At 35.8% G+C, this 17,999-nt stretch overlaps 1 protein-coding gene across 1 annotated transcript; it reads right to left on the reverse strand.

Annotated features, from left to right (window-relative positions):
- Window positions 1-15,122: 15,122 nt before the first annotated feature.
- Window positions 15,123-17,040, reverse strand: LOC137720147 (F-box protein PP2-A13). Its single transcript, XM_068459155.1, has 3 exons — window positions 16,212-17,040; window positions 15,992-16,110; window positions 15,123-15,790 (listed from the first exon to the last, which is right to left on the reverse strand). Exons 1-3 carry the CDS (start codon window positions 16,524-16,526, stop codon window positions 15,379-15,381), a joined length of 846 nt encoding a protein of 281 aa, XP_068315256.1. The 5' UTR covers window positions 16,527-17,040; the 3' UTR covers window positions 15,123-15,378.
- Window positions 17,041-17,999: the final 959 nt, after the last annotated feature.

Here is a 17,999-nt window from a genome sequence, read left to right on the forward strand (position 1 = left end):
TGACAAGCGCCTGATAGAGATGGCGTGTAACTGATCGTTTCGGGATTCTTTTAATTATATTAGGACCCCTTAAATAATAACTTTAATTATTTTTTTTTAATTATTTGTGCTTAAGCCTCTTTCTCGTTTTAATGAAAAACGGAGTTGATTGGATTCCAGTCACTCACCATTTTTATTTTCGTAAGTGGGTCCAGGCTTTTTTCAGCTGGTTTAAGGGCTGGTTTGGTATTTCTGTGCTTTGAAAAAACATTGATTCTGCTGTACTGTGAGAATAAGCGGCTGTGAAATAAAGCAGCAGAGTGTTTGGTAAACTTTTTTGTAAAAGTGCTTTTGAAAAAAAAAAAAAAAAAGTATTAGAGTGTTTGGTAAACTTTTATGTAAAACAGATGTGAAAAAAAAAAGCCGATTTTTCAAAGCTGGGTTTTGCAGCTTCTTGTTTTTGGCTTTTTTTCACCCAAAACTGTGAAAAAAAGCTGAAGCTAAATGTTTACCAAACACAAAAACAGCTCCCAACTTTTTTTGATACCAGCTTTTTTCAGAATCACCTCAGTACCAAACCAGGTCTAAGGGCTGGTTTGGTATTGCTATGCTTTGAAAAAAAATTGTTTCTGCTGTGCTGTGAGAATAAGCAGCTGTGAAATAAAGCAGCAAAGTGTTTGGTAAACTTTTTTGTAAAAGTGCTTTTGAAAAAAAAAAAAAGCAGTATTAGAGTGTTTGGTAAACTTTTATGTAAAACAGATGTGAAAAAAAACCGGTTTTTCAAAGCTGGGTTTTGCAGCTTCTTATTTTTGGCTTTTTTCACCCAAAATTGTGAAAAAAAACTGAAGCTGAGTGTTTACCGAACACAAAAACAGCTCCCAGCTTTTTTTTATTGCAGCTTTTTTCAGAATCACCTCAGTACCAAACCAGGTCTAAGCCCCATCACACAGCTCTTTAGTGTTAAAGTTTAGTCGTATTTTTCTTCATTTATAAGTGACAATTCTTAGATTCGATTTTCAGCAAAAATGAATTTGAACTACATTATTGCTAATATATTATGAGATTAAGCCTACCTTTTCTTCCTTAATATAGATAACATCGTTTGTTAAAAAAAAAAAAAAAAAGAATTTTTGCTTAAAGTTTTTTATTTTTTTGTGCTAGAAATAAATAGAATATATGTAGAATGAAGAATAGAAAATGATGAAGTGAGATGATGGGAGATGATGGGAGGATTTGAGAAAATTTTGTGAACATCCAAAACAAAAATTACATAATATACTTGTTTATTTACAATTGAAATATCGCAAGCAAATACTTTCTAGTACATAAGCAAACAATTTTTTTCATCATAAGTATTTGCTTGCTTAGTTATTCAATGTATATGTCAAACAAGTTTTCATTGATTTTACATTGAATTGACTGTTATTGTGCGTGCATGATTTTTTTGGTTCACGTTTAAATGTATAAAAATGCTGGACTTTTTTTTTTTTTTTTGTCATTAAGGTGGAGAACTGAACCAATAAATCATACATTAAATTAACTTTTAGTGTGCGTGCATCATCAATCGAATCACTTGTTCAAGAAATACAAGACATTTGAGTCATACAAGTAAAGAGATCCATTCATTTATAAGAAAAAGAAAAAATGTGAGCGGTGATTGGACTAATGAAAAGATAGAATGAATAGAGGCTCGTGGGATTGACACAAGGGGGTAGGGATGGCTATATTTATAGGGGCAAACTCCAAGCGAATATGAAGTGCATGGATACAAGTTATGCCTTATAATGAAAGGCAATTATGAATCCACTTTGTCTGTAATATCGCTTAGTTTTTAACTTTTCAGAAATATTTTAGCTAAGAAATTAGTAGTTGTTCTTGTTTGTTTAGTACCTTCAGTAGTTCCTATACTCTAAACTAATTTTTAAAAAACTCTCAATTAGATGCTAGAGATTTCTCATGATTTCAATTCAATATCTCTTGAAGCATTACGTCGTCATTTTGGACTCCACCATAACTACTTTGATGCTTTTGTGTTTTGATAGTGATGCTCTTATGCGCATTAAAACACAAAAAAGCAAAAATTGAGATTTACCTCACTCTAAAAACATATGCGAAAGAGAATAATGTGTTCTAATTAGGCACAAATTATTAGTTGTGTAAACCTCAAACTTTGAAAGCTTAAGATGTTGCTATACTATTAGACCATCTCCAATGGTTGGGATAAAACTCAAAATTAAGCTTCTCCCTACCAGGCACACTGCACGATCCACCAGGCAACAAAGCTTCAGCGTTGGGTTCTAGCAACTGACAACTTTGTTGACCATTGCATCAAAGCCAACAACTCTTTTCTTCATCGACCAGTTGAGATGAACTGGCCATTGGTTGATCCAACGGACTAGATTCAAAACTTCATTTTATAATTACATTAAATCGAACAATTAAGATCGAATAAAAGCAAATATAATGTAAAAAAAAAAAAGATCTTATTGTCCAAAATTAAATCCAACGGTTAAAATAATTTAAATTTTTTATTTAATTCAAATTTCACCCAAAAACTCTATAGATACCTAAGTATTTGTTCAAACATCCACACAAAAAATCACTTTCCTCATAAAATTATTCCATTTTTTTCTTTCTATCCACTTCCAAAACTATTTCGTTACTTTTTCAAAATTTTCAAGATGCCAAAAGATCATGCTGGAGGACCTAATTGGTCAAATGATGAAGAAGTTGCTTTGTGCATGGCATGAGTTCCTATTAGCGAAGATGGTGCAAACAGCATAAACAAACAAAAAAGCTATGCAACTTGTGGAAGGGAAGCTTGGAAAGTGTCATGGTTGATGCCACTAAAGGAAGGAGTTTAGAAGAACCATTGAGTGTCTCCCTTCATAGTTTATTTTTCATGTGCACAATCTTTTTTTCCAACTAATTGATCTTTAATCCTTTCTTGCGTAGATTGAGAAAGTAATGGTGATTTACAAGACAAGGGTTACACCTAAAAAAACTCCGTTTTTAAGTTGTTTCATGCTTGGGACATCCTCAAGGATTGTATGAGGTGGCGGACCAATGCGGATCAACAATGGAATAAATGTTAATTTGGCGATGATGTTGACGAATGGGTGTCCTCATCTTCATCTATAACAAGATCGTCGGGACGATAAAAGCAAAATGAAGCAAAGAAACAAGGAAAGATGCAAGATCCAATTGGTGCCAAGCTTTGTTCCGGAGTTGAAAAAATAATTGAAAGGCATGAGAAGACAACGGAAGAAAGGGTTTGAATGCGCTTATTCATGGAGAAGCAAATGGAAAAGGTAGATGCAAGAGATCTTTTAAAGCAAGAAAGGTTACAAGGGTTACACCTAAAAAACTCCGTTTTTTAAGTTGTTTCATGCTTGGGACATCCTCAAGGATTGTATGAGGTGGCGGACCAGTGCGGATCAACAATGGAATAAATGTTAATTTGGAGATGATGTTGACGAATTGGTGACCTCATCTTCATCTATAACAAGATCGTCGGGACGATATAAGCAAAATGAAGCAAAGAAACAAGGAAAGATGCAAGATCCAATTGGTGCCAAGCTTTGTTCTGGAGTTGAAAAAATAATTGAAAGGCATGAGAAGACAACGGAAGAAAGGGTTTGAATGCGCTTATTCATGGAGAAGCAAATGGAAAAGGTAGATGCAAGAGATCTTTTAAAGCAAGAAAGGTTACAAGGGTTACACCTAAAAAACTCCGTTTTTTAAGTTGTTTCATGCTTGGGACATCCTCAAGGATTGTATGAGGTGGCGGACCAGTGCGGATCAACAATGGAATAAATGTTAATTTGGAGATGATGTTGACGAATTGGTGACCTCATCTTCATCTATAACAAGATCGTCGGGACGATATAAGCAAAATGAAGCAAAGAAACAAGGAAAGATGCAAGATCCAATTGGTGCCAAGCTTTGTTCTGGAGTTGAAAAAATAATTGAAAGGCATGAGAAGACAACGGAAGAAAGGGTTTGAATGCGCTTATTCATGGAGAAGCAAATGGAAAAGGTAGATGCAAGAGATCTTTTAAAGCAAGAAAGGTTCGAGTTTGAGGTAATGAAGGAGCACTTCAACAAATATACTCCAAGGAGGAAAAAGTTCTTCCGTGATAAGCAAGCGGAAAAGCAATTTTCTGAGTTATGACTTAAAATTTTATGATTTAATTTTTTTAGCTTTATCCCCAACCATTGGAATTGGTCTAAGTAGCCCATCCTAATTGTTCCAAAACCCTTTAATACACAAAAGCAAAACCCATCATCCACACAATTATCCAAATTCTCAAAAATAAATATCTTTCAATTTTGCAAGAAGTGTGTAGCTCAAGTGATTAATAATACTTATCATTACACTAAATTATGTTTTCATTTTTATGCTATATTAATATCGCTTGTACCAAAAAAAGGAAAACATCCCAAACCCAAGTTATCCAATGCTCGAGCATTTTCAAAATTGCTTATAAAAGAGCTAAAATCATTTAAAGGCAATCAAAAACACTTCTAACTATTGGCTAAATATTTTATTTCCTACCAAGGAGGTTTGAAAAGGGACCAAAGATATGAATTATAAGAAGCAAACAAATAACACATTCGAAAAAAGAAAAAAAAGAAGCGCTTATTGGCTAAATATTTCCTACCAAAGAGGTTTGAAAAGGGACCAAAGATATGAATTATAAGAAGCAAACAAATAACACATTCGAAAAAAGAAAAAAAAGAAGCGCTTATTGGCTAAATATTTCCTACCAAAGAGGTTTGAAAAGGGACCAAAGATATGAATTATAAGAAGCAAACAAATAACACATTCGAAAAAAGAAAAAAAAAGAAGCGCTTATTGGCTAAATATTTCCTACCAAAGAGGTTTGAAAAGGGACCAAAGATATGAATTATAAGAAGCAAACAAATAACACATTCGAAAAAAGAAAAAAAAGAAGCGCTTATTGGCTGAATATTTCCTACCAAAGAGGTTTGAAAAGGGACCAAAGATATGAATTATAAGAAGCAAACAAATAACACATTCGAAAAAAGAAAAAAAAGAAGCTCTTATTGGCTAAATATTTCCTACCAAAGAGGTTTGAAAAGGGACCAAAGATATGAATTATAAGAAGCAAACAAATAACACATTCGAAAAAAGAAAAAAAAGAAGCGCTTATTGGCTAAATATTTCCTACCAAAGAGGTTTGAAAAGGGACCAAAGATATGAATTATAAGAAGCAAACAAATAACACATTCGAAAAAAGAAAAAAAAGAAGCGCTTATTGGCTAAATATTTCCTACCAAAGAGGTTTGAAAAGGGACCAAAGATATGAATTATAAGAAGCAAACAAATAACACATTCGAAAAAAGAAAAAAAAGAAGCGCTTATTGGCTAAATATTTCCTACCAAAGAGGTTTGAAAAGGGACCAAAGATATGAATTATAAGAAGCAAACAAATAACACATTCGAAAAAAGAAAAAAAAGAAGCTCTTATTGGCTAAATATTTCCTACCAAAGAGGTTTGAAAAGGGACCAAAGATATGAATTATAAGAAGCAAACAAATAACACATTCGAAAAAAGAAAAAAAAAGAAGCGCTTATTGGCTAAATATTTCCTACCAAAGAGGTTTGAAAAGGGACCAAAGATATGAATTATAAGAAGCAAACAAATAACACATTCGAAAAAAGAAAAAAAAGAAGCGCTTATTGGCTAAATATTTCCTACCAAAGAGGTTTGAAAAGGGACCAAAGATATGAATTATAAGAAGCAAACAAATAACACATTCGAAAAAAGAAAAAAAAGAAGCGCTTATTGGCTAAATATTTCCTACCAAAGAGGTTTGAAAAGGGACCAAAGATATGAATTATCAGAAGCAAACAAATAACACATTCGAAAGGATGATGATTGATAAGTATAGACAAACATAAATTACAAAAGATTACTACAAAGACAATTTCCTCATCTTTCAAGCCAAAATTCCCCAACCAATCACCCCATATGTCATATATTACAATCAACTGGCCAATTAATTTCCATAACAAATATCAAAAATTGGAAAAAAAACTAAAAATAAATTTTCATGGTCAATAAGTGTCACGCAATTATTATGACTAGTCTATTGCGAAGTTTAGCATACTATCTCTTCTAATGTAAATAATATCAAATATATTTAAAAAAAAAGGTTGGAAATAGGGAGCCGAATTTTATGATTTTCTGTGTTGTGGCCAATGCATATTTTGAATGTACTTGAATTTTTTCCTTTTCCACATAAATTCATAGATTACTTTCCTTTTCCGCACAAATATGTACATTACATTCATTAACCCATAAATCCGTAAATTACTATCCTTCTCTTTTCTTTATTACTTTCCTTTTCCATATAAATTCGTACATTACTTCATTTTTCTTTCTTTCTTTCTTTGTTAATATTTTTTTCCATTCATGATAAGCGTTATAAACTGTCCATAATGCTCAAAATGTGTATATCACCAACCACGTTTTTAGTACAAGATGGTCGTAAAATTACGGTTCTATAATTTTGCATTTATTTACAAATGACAAATATCTAGATTGATAATGGAAAGCTTCTTACTATTTTTGAATTAAAGAAATCTAACAGTTGTGGTATATGTGAGTTGAACTTAAAATGTCAACAATCACCGATCACATCAGTAAAAGTTGGTAGGAAAACCATCATCTTGCAAAGTAAACAAGCAAGCATGTGTTGGTTAGTCAACCGATTTTGAGCTCCACCACACCACCTCCAACACTCGAAAGAGTCGAGGAATCTTTCTTTTTCCGGTTGTAAAGCGGAAGAGGAGGGAGAATGGGCACAGCCCCACCAGTAGCCCGCATTTTCCACACGGGTTTTCTTTTAGGCAGATGTTCGCCGTAGGATCAACAAGTACTTGGAGTCCTCGCAGATATAGCATGTGCGCTATGCAGGAAACGCTTAAAGCAAGTACTACGAATCACGAGATTAGACAGTTGTGATGTTCTCCTAACACCCATTCTAACATTGCTACTGATATAAGCTTGATTTGTGGGTCCTCTAGTTGGGTTGTAACTTCGTCAGGTGTCAAATGTGATGCTGTACCTGGTCATTTAACTTAGATGTCTCCTCATTTCAATGGTTTAATGCCAACTGTCTCTTATGGCAGTCTATTGGACTAAAACGTCAAACTACTAAACCTTTGTACGAGTTTTTCCATACTACAAAAGATGACGACAATGTTAATTCCCAATCATTTAGGCATTAAAGGCCTCTTGCTCTCCTTTGAGTATTGTAATCCCATGTAATTGTCTTGCCTGCAGAACCCAACAAGGGTTGTAACTCAATACAGTGAGTGGGAAACCTTGTATACGCAAGCATGAGAATAGAGATCAGTCTGTCTTGTCTTAGACGAGCGCTCATCTTTACTATCTTAAAATAAAGTGTTTGTGATTGTTCTAGAAGAAATGAAACAAAAGATACAGTAAAGTTAAGATAGTTATTATGTTGGCCGCTTATGTGTCTTCTAGACACAGTCGTGCTTAGTATGTGCCTGTGATGCCAATGATGGTTTATAGATATGACATAGCTCAATACTGACTACCTACCCTTACCGGGGCCAGAAAGGGCTAATTAGATGTCCCCCATGCTACAGTGCCCTGTAGTCCGAACCTTGTGCCATGACAATAGAAAGATGCGTTGATGTTCCCTTTTTTTAAATTCTAGCTATTGATTGATTATCCCTATTACGCAAGTGCCTCTCTATTGATTTCTTCAATTCTGATGAGTTTACGAAGGCTTTGAGTAATGCAGGATAGGCTAATCACCAGACTGCTCTGAAATATGTGAATCGCTGGAGATAATCACAAGAGATCCCTCTTGCTTTGTTGTTTGAAACTGAATCTCGGTGACCTCGAGTGAGGGCTTTAGGGCTAATGAAAACCACTAACACTTTCCTCATTGGGCTCTACGCAAAGGGAAAATGCTCTAAAAAATCAGCCTAGGCACAGAGGGAAAATGCAACATTTTGGTCTTCTTTTGTAATTGTTATCCTATGAGAGTCCGCCACCTAGCATCCTATTAATTAAAGGGCTTATGAATATGCCGACAAAAAAAAAAAAAAAGAGGATCCTCGCCGGATCACATCCATTCATCATATATCGTATGATCAATTTTCATTTGGTACTGTTTATATTCAATTTTAAATAAATAAATTTACAATGATTTTTGACCGCACGATGTACAATGAACATATATGATTTGAGGATCTCCGGGATCCTCATAAAGAGAATCTGACAAGGATCCTCACTCACAAAAAAATTAGGAGGTATGGTGCCAGATGTCTTAGAGCAGTTCCACCAGAAGTGGAATACCCCAGCACCCAGTCAAAAAACCAGGCTGGCACCCTATCAATTCACTCCAGCCCAGCAACTTGCCTGCCACCAAGCCCAAGCTGGTCTATAAGCCAGCCCAAAATTGACAGACCAAGGAGCCGGCCTATTTACCTGGCATGTACAACTTACTCGCGAGTGAGGGCAAGTAGGGGACAAGGGTGTAGGCGGCAGGGCTCGCTGTCAGCCCACTTGTGCTTCACCCAGAAAGAGGCGACGTGGCCTTCTCAATGCCGTTGGATTTCCAACGGTAAAAAAAAAATTTAATTTGACTTTTAAAATGGACCGTCCGATCACAGATTAACGGTCCACGTTTTTTTCACCAAAAATAAAAATAATATAAATTAAAAATGGCCCAACGGTCAGAATTATGACTGTTAGCCACGTGGCAGCGCCTTGGCTCTTGGATTTGAATATTTTTCAAATCCAACGGTCCAGATTAATTAACTATATTAAAATTTATTAAAAACTATGAAAAAATACTGAAAAATTATTAAAAAATACCTAACCCTCATCTTCCACCTTACACCATATTTCAATATTTTCTACACTTTCTACCAAAACTTTCATATACTTTTTGTGTGAAAAAAAATACCAAAAAGCTCATCCTTAATTTTTTTTGTCCATATAAACCATACATCCTACATTCATCTTCATCGTTTTCAAATCTTGAGTTTTTTTTACAATGTCTTCTTCAAGGAGAGTGCATAAACAATTTGTGGAGCAACAAAAAAGATTGTTGGCACAACAAGAAAAATTGATCAATCTCAAGGAAGGCAGATGGCCTCACATTCCCGCCGTGTCATGGAATCTGTGGGTCAGATAGTCAAACCCAGACGTGCCGCAAACTTCAATAGAAAAAGGGAAAGACAAGGTAAAGATCTATTGGAAGATTATTTTATTCCCAACAACGTATTCCCTAATCATGTTTTTAGACGTCGTTTTAGAATGCAACGAAGTTTGTTTAACAAACTCATGAGTACTATTTGCAACCATGATCCATAATTTGTGCAAAAAGAGGATGCTTTTCGTGCTCTAGGTCTTCTTCCAAAGCAAAAAATTACGGCTGCCTTGCAAATGCTTGCATATGGAGTATCTGCAGATCAAGTGGATGAGATCGCGAGGATGGGAAAAACAACTGTTCTGGAGTCCCTGATACGGTTTTGCTCTGCAATTGAAGCCTTGTACACCAATGAGTACCTCCGGACACCCACGCCAAGGGACATGCGAAGGCTTCTGAGGAAGGGTGAGATGCGAGGCTTCCTTGGCATGATTGGAAGCATTGACTGCATGCACTGGACTTGAAAAAATTGTCCAAGTGCGTGGCAATGAGCTTATGGCGATAGAAAATGAGTCAAAAGTATCATTTTGGAAGCGGTGGCTTTATTTGATACATGGATTTGGCATGCTTTTTTTTGTGTTCCAGGAGCTCAGAATGACCTAAATTTCCTTACTCAATCTCCAGTGTTTGACGATCTGCTGCAAGGAAAATCGTCGAGATGCACATATGGGTTAATGGCACTAAATACGATGGAGCATATTACCCTGCAGACGACATTTACCCAAGGTGGTCTACGTTTGTCAAAACAGTGCCACATCCACAGACTGAAAAAGAAAAACACTTCGCAAAATGTCAAGAAGGGTGTAGGAAGGATGTGGAGCGTTATTTTGGTATCCTGCAAGCTCGTTGGGCGATTGTTAGGTCTGCTGCTAGAATGTTTGATGTCAAGGCTCTTTGATTCACCATGATGACGTGTATTATTCTCCACAACATGATTGTGGAAGATAAGTATGATTATGATGTCGTCGATGAATATGAGCCGAATTCGATGAACAACTCAAGAACACATATCTAATGTGCTCATGACCGGACCGAAGATCCCGTACAACACGAGCCGTTGGAATGGGATGGATGTTACAATGAATTGATCGTTCAGCGGTACACTGATGTGCAAGAGCCATACTAGCACGTAACCCGACAGAATGACTTGATTAAGCACCAGTGGGGATTGGAAGAAGGTGAAGATAATTAAAATAAGCTTGTGGTTGAAGAATAAAGTGTATTTGATGAGTTTATGTAATTTTATTTTAGTGTGTTTTTTTTTAAGTTTATTTGATGAGTATGTAATTTTATTTTAGTGTGTTTTTTTTAAAAGTTTATTTGAAATTTTATCCGAAATTGGTTAAAAATCTTATCCGAAAACAACACTATTTTTTTTATTTATTCTTTTAAAAAAAATATAACATATTTTAAATGGGCTGGGTGTCAGCGCATTTTGTAGGGGTGGAGATCGTTTGTGCCGTCGCATTTTTAGACTGGGTGCCAGTGCATTTTTTTAGGGGTGGAGATGCTTTGACCTATTACTATTCACTGGGGTCTATTACTGTTCACTTGAGTGGATAAATGCGATGGGTGCTAGCGCAAAGTCTTTAGGGGTGGAACTGCTCTTACATCAATCACATCTCCAGGCCAATGCTATTTTTTCATGGTGTTACCCCATTAATTCTTTTAAAATTTTATTATTGTTGTAAATCAATGGATGCCCACTCAACAAAAGGAATCCACACTCAACGGCTATCCACTAAACAAGCAAAGCTATCCTTCCACTAGGAGTGGCTGATACTTGTTTTCATTACCCTTGTTTTTTTATATAAATATAAGACATATGGAATGAAGAAAAGAAGGAACATCAACTCAAGCCACACGGTTGAGAAGAGGGGGATACACGGCAGAGAGAGGAAGGAATAAAGAGGAAGAAAGAAAAGAAAGGAAGGAGAGATGAGAGAATAGATAGGGTTATCTTTGTAATCTTATTACTTCAAATTATTAATGAAAGCATCACCGCTGTCCTGAGGACATACTCTAGTCACACTGACTATAGAGGAACCTCGTAAATTTTGTGTTTTGTTTTATTTATTCCACTGCACACACCGTCAATTTTACAACAATTATAAATTTATACACTTTTGAAAATTATTTCATAAAGCACTACAAACTCGTAATCACTTGAATTTTTCATCTTATACCATCAAATTACTAACATACCAAAACTATTTTTGTATGTTGTATGTTAAATAATAAACTCAAATTCCTAAAGTACAGTTTTTCTAAGTGTAAATAGGACCTGCAAGTGGCGTTTTACCATAGTGGTGAAAATGTGTTGTGCCCTTACATGACGGCGTGGGTTCGAACCCCGTTGGTAGCTAATCTAACATTTAACTTACTAACGCTATCATTTCATTCAAAAAAAAAAAAAAAAAAAAGCGTAAATAGGACCTTATTTATATAATGTCATAATTTAACTCAAATCCGCTTAGTTCGCATAGGCGCCTAAGCGCTAGGCCTTAGCCCGCCGCTCAACTAGCGACTTTTAGAAACTTATTTTTTAATATAAAATCACTAAACTGAATAGAAGATTATATTGCACTACTTAGTACTACGGTCTAATGATATCATCCTCATTTGTAAGTGATATGTCTTACATTCGATTTTCAGCAAATGCGAATTTGAACCACATTATTGCTAGCGTATTGCGAAATTTAGCTAATTTCTCACTCCTTTAGCGTAGTTAATTTCATTTATTGAAGAAAAAAATTATATTGTAGATTTTAACGAATAAAAAATAAATATAAAGTAAATATTTTTTATTTTTTATTAGAAAGGACCATCGCCCCATTTCGACTAATAAAAGAACTTTTGAATGGGCACGTCACTTTGCCAAGTAATATTATTGGTCGAGACAAAAATCATTGACAAATATTAATGGTTACATCAAATAATAAAGCTTTGGTTTTTTAACGTTATGTAACAACGAATCATTAGGCTGTCAAGGTTAATTAGCAAAGTATTTCTCACATTGGATTATACAAACTCGACAAGTTCTTAATCCATTATTTTTAATGACTTCCGAAATATATTGACTATTAATTTAGAGAACTGTTATGAGCATTTTAAAATTTTTATTTTATACTCGTCACAAGTGTATTTTTTTTTGTAATTATATAAAATTTGGTATTTAAAATGAAAATTTTAAAATGCCAATAACAATTCCTTTAATTTAAAATTACAAATAAAACAAAATTAGTCCTTATATCGCAATTAATTACTCATGTGCGTTTATGATGACGTTCTCTATTTACATCTTTAGGGAAATGTGTCAATGGGCGGTTCACCATTAAAACAGGTAAACAACAATTACGAATTTTTTCCTGAAGCGAGCGAACAGCGCCTTCCATATCAAGGAATTTCCATCTCTAGAGCACGAAATGTGATGGTGGGAAAATTCGATGAATTTCAAAAATCATACCAAATGCTTTCCATATCAAAGTCATGCCTGTGGCCTGTGGCCATAAAAGCCCGCTCCCACTATCGCATTTCTCACCGGTCACAGCCACCACGCTATCACATCGGTCGGATCCATCACACTCTCCTTTAATACCCATTTAATTTTTCTAAAATAGATTATATTCAAAACTCACCAACCGAAAATACTATGGTTATTTGTCTCAAAATCTAAACTTAAAACATAGATTGATTTAGATAGGGTTTCAAGGAGATTGCCTATGCTCTTATGATTTCCTCATTCGTTGATTCTCAACTCGTAAAGCTTTAAGTTCATCTTTATGGGCGATGAGGTTGCATAGTGGTAGTCCATACCATTTCAGCAACCTCTATGACCTTCTTCTTGATATTGGGGGCTTGAGTTGTAGGGTGGAGTTTGTGGTTTTACTTTGGGTTTGGAGGTGATGCTCTGATGGGAGCCGATGGTGGTGACCGTTAGTTGGTGGAGGCTATGCTTCTATAATCTTCTATTGGTATTGTAGACAAAGTAAGTCTAGTTAATTTAACAGATTTTTTAATAATGCTTGACAGATACGACATTATTAATAGGTTGAATACTTGTTTGAAATATTTAAAATGGTTGAAATCAATTCAAAACAACACTAAAGGGCTGCTGGGTTTTAAGTACTTAAGCCTTAATCTTATGTAAAAATATATCAAGCTTCAAAATTAGGAGTAGCTTTCTACTACCCTTGTACCCAAACAAACCAAAAGGGAAAACACTTGCAAATCTCTACCTCATCCTTATCTCTTCATTTTTGGTTGCTAAAATTAAAGGGGGTGTATTCAATTAGGATTTTAAAGGATTTTAATTCTTGTAATAAATTTAAGGGTATTCAATCATGATTTTAAGTGATTATCTGAAATTCTAAGTGTATTCAATTAGAATTTTAAGATAGTTTATTAAAATCCTTAGAAATCCAAATGTATTCAATTAGGATTTTAAAGAAGTTTATAACATTTCAGGTGTATTCAATTAGAAATTGATTTTAAAGAATTTTAAAAAGTTGAGGAATTAGAAGGAATTGAAGAGATTTCGTAGTATATTTAAGCATCTACAAATTTCACCTCTTCTCTTGAGATTTTGAGGGAATTGAATCAAAAATTTATATAAAATATCTACAAATCAATTAAACTTTATAAAAATTCATAAATTTATAAATTCATTAAAATTTCTCACATTCCCAATTGAATACACCCCATAAGTTTTGGAGCGTGGCATTTCCATGTGAGTAAGAAAATTTCCATCTCTAGAAGCAGAAAATGAAGAAAGTGGAAAATTCGATGAATTTAAAAATAATCATACTATATGCTTTCCATATCAAAGTCATGCCTTAGGCTATAAAGCCCACTCTCACTACCACATTTCTCACACCAGTCAAAATCCATCACACTATCAGAGCAATGTCAAAAATATAGCGCTCTCTCTCTCTCTCTCTCTCTCTCTCTCTCTCTCTCTCTGTAGTCATGGTCAAAAACAGTCTCCTTCTCCTCCACCCCAAATGGCGGACGTCAGCATTAGCATGCTCCCTTGCGACGGCAATGGCCTTTGCACTGTCATTATTTAGTATGTCACTTGACAAATCATCGATTCGATGTTTAAATTTGCCCGTCATGCAATGAAAAGCTATACCATCTTTCGTTTCATCTTGGTCTTCAATGGCCTCTAAAACTAGCATTTTTCTCAATAAAAACCAAAACCTAAGGCAAAGTAGACCAAGATAGTTGGGAGGGCTTAGAAATAACAGGACGGGCTAATTTAATTATGATAGTTTTCGATTATGATAGGAGTTACTTATTCATAGTTTGTTTCTATAATTCAACATGTATCGCAACGCTTAATATAAAGAATTGGATTACAATAGGACTTACTTTTACGTCCAGTGATCCAAATTTAAGCACCAAACAAAGAATTTGGCTTTAAAGTCCAAATCATACTTTTGTAATGCTCTTGTGCTGCATTTTCTAATTCTTTTTATCTAACTTTTTGTGATTCATTTCTTATTCGTCACGCCCAAATCCCATGAAATTTGAAAGTCCCTCACCAGAACATACTCATTGGTAACGACTAACCCTCTCCTCGTGCAACCCCGGTACCCCATCGCAGTAACGTACTTTTGGAGTTCCATATGAAAAAAAAAAAAAAAAAAAAAGTACGTCATGAATCATATCTCACTACACTTCACCAAGTTCAGTCTCATATCTATACTCAGAAACAAAATACAGAAGCAAATACAGTAGGAGTTTAATGAAAGCAATGGACAATCTGCAATTCAACTTCCCTGATACAAGCACAATTCAGTGCTGTTATTTTGGAAAAATAAGATCCTCTCACTTCCATTCCGTCGACGCCCAAACCCGGCAGCTACAGGTTTCTTCCTTCTTTGTCTAAAGGGATTATTGAAGAGTAGGGAACAAAAAACAAGATGAAAACTCTTCGTCAAATTAAAAACATCTGGTAACAACTCACTGTACATGAAGCATTCTCTGCAAAACAACACTGCAAACAGAAGATTTACATATACACATTTCACTTCTAAACGACATGATATGCCCCTAAACGCAACCGCTAATTTTCAATCTCTTCTTGTTCTCAAGGCTGCCTCACATCCAAGGGGCCGCACACTTCCTACAACTTGTAATTTGCAGCTCTGCCTGCCTACGAAAAATGAGCTAAGGCTCTTTCGCTACACTACTAGGGTATATCAACACCGAATCCACGCAGACACCGCCTTTAGTGTGGGTGCAATCGATCTGAGTCATCGAGTACTTGATCTTGATCAAATCATGAGGATTGTCAACAACAAAATCTCCCACATGGTAATTGATCCAGTTTCCAGGATTGTCCAAGTAACATTGGGATACAGCACGGTGACCATTAGAAGTTGATAGCTCAAACCTCACTGGTTTTATGTCCCAGCCATGAACATGCTCGGAGTTGCAGACACGGCGACCTAGCCTCTTCAAGGATCTGCCAAGGTGGAGCCTAAAGAACAGGCCATATTTCCCTAACGGAAATTGAAACTCAAACTCCCCATTGACTTCAAACCACCAGATTTGTTGGAGATAGGCAACTGTCTGGAATCTACACAAATGGAAAAGAGAACACAACATGTCAGATTCTTCCATCATTTCGGAATTTATCGCACAACAAAACTGAGGATTACTGAAACATTACATATCAACTAGATAGCTTGCAAATTTCGGGCAAAGATGACAATTTTGAAGCTCTTGCTCGTTCCTGGCTCATCAAATTCGAACAAATAAGCAAATTTAAAAAACTCACCTGGATTCATCATTTGCTATGAAATTCCAATACCTCCTATCATCTATCCCAGTAATCGACAACGCCTTTGAAGAAATCGACAAACAAATACCACCCTTGTGCTTATCAAGCCAAATCACCTTCACAAAAAAAAGAAGAAAAAACCCAAATCAAATTCAATTAAATCCATGTAAATTGCAAAAAGCAGCTCTTTAGAGAGAAACAAGACAAAAAGATTAACCTTTGTGCCATCATCAAAGGAATTAGACCTGCAAAGCCTGGCATAGGTATCCCTCTTCCCTGAAATCTTGCTCTTAGTACTTTCATCAAACACCCTGTCTACAATAAACCGATAATTCGGCGGCAACTTGGATTCCCAGATGAAATCGGCCAAGGAAGCACCCCGAAACGCCCGGTTCAACCGGGCCAACTTACAAATCTCCGGCGGGTCCATCTGCATCAAAATCAATGCCACACAGCTCTCCGGTATATCCCCAAGCCTTGGCTGCAGTAAACCCTCCCCATCCGAAACGCCACCCGATAAACTAGCACCCATCCCGAAACACAAAATACCCGAAATCCCAAATACGACTTTCCAAACCGAGATACTCAAAACCCAGTATTTGTTTTCGGGTTAATCCTTGAGTTTGAATCTGAATTTGTAAATCTTTTGGGAGAGGTTTAGAGAGAGAAATGTGAAGCAAACGGAATCCAACGCTGAATTCAGATCTAAAGACATGGGCTTTTCCTAAAACCCAGAAAATTAAAATCTGAAAACGCAAAAACGGTTCGATTTCTTTTTTCAATTCCCAAAATCTAATCTACTCTAATCTATAAATCCCTGAAACGAAAAGATAAAAGAAAAAAAAAACATCTGAAGCTGAAAGCTCAAATCTTTGGCGGGCGTTTATGGAGTGATGCACATAAATATCAGTTCCCCCGAACAATATGTCCTTGGAGTGACAACTACGGTCGGACACGTATTCCGCCGCCGTTTTTGTCTTTGTCGATGACAGCTTTCTCGGGATTGGCGATTTCGATTTCGATTTCTGAGGTCGACGAAGAAACAACCATGGAGCTTATTTTAACAGCGAAGCTACGTACGGGAGTTGGGGTCGCGTTGGAACACGCGCGCTTGTTAGGAAGTTGACGGCGGTTAGTTGGATATTTTGACTCGCTGTCTTGGACGCGTGGCGACATTTGGTTAGGGGAAAAGGGATCAAATCAAAAATCGGGTTTTTTGGCCTAAATAAAATCAGAAAATTTTGGTAATTAAGAACTGCCTAGTTGCGTTCTCGGATTCTCTTCAAAACTTTCGGAGGATTTAATTATTTTTGTTGCAACTTTTTTGGAAGGTTGTTAATGAAGTTTGTCTGTTGGTCCGACAGTTTGTTCAAATAATTTTTAGGATAAGCATGAATGGGTAGTAGACTCTGATCAATTTAGAAATTATTTTGATTCCATTAATAATGAGGATTCAGAATACCATATATTGATCAATCAAAGAAAAAAAAATAAAGAAATAGGTTTTATCTCATGAAACGTTTATATCTACCGCAAAAACGTTAAACAACCATTTGAAAAAAGCAAACTCCATTTCTGACTACCCCATTTTTGCTAGCAAAGGAAGCCATCGAGTGAGCAGTTCAGTTACAACGTCGAGGAGCATACTTCCAATTGTGTAGGTAGCTTCAAAATATCAAAGCATATGCTTTCAATGGATGTCTCAACCATTCTTTCACCCCTTAGCATTAAGATCAAATTACTCGAACCGGATTTCACGATCACATTTTGAAAACCTTCTTCTATACAAACTACTATGGCCTCGCGCACTACCTCTGCCTCCATGGCTAAAATAAAACTCGCCAACAAGCCACCACGCCCTCCACCCATCCCCTCATGACTCTGGGCCACACAGCCTACTCCACCCTTGCAAGTTGCAGCAAACCAAGCACATCACAGGTCACTTTCAACTGTCTAAAACATTGCTCGGTTTTTTAAAAGTATTCTCCTTTGTATTTAAATATCG

This window comes from Pyrus communis, chromosome 16 (assembly GCF_963583255.1).
Source record: "Pyrus communis chromosome 16, drPyrComm1.1, whole genome shotgun sequence".
Classification (NCBI taxonomy): Eukaryota; Viridiplantae; Streptophyta; class Magnoliopsida; order Rosales; family Rosaceae; genus Pyrus; species Pyrus communis.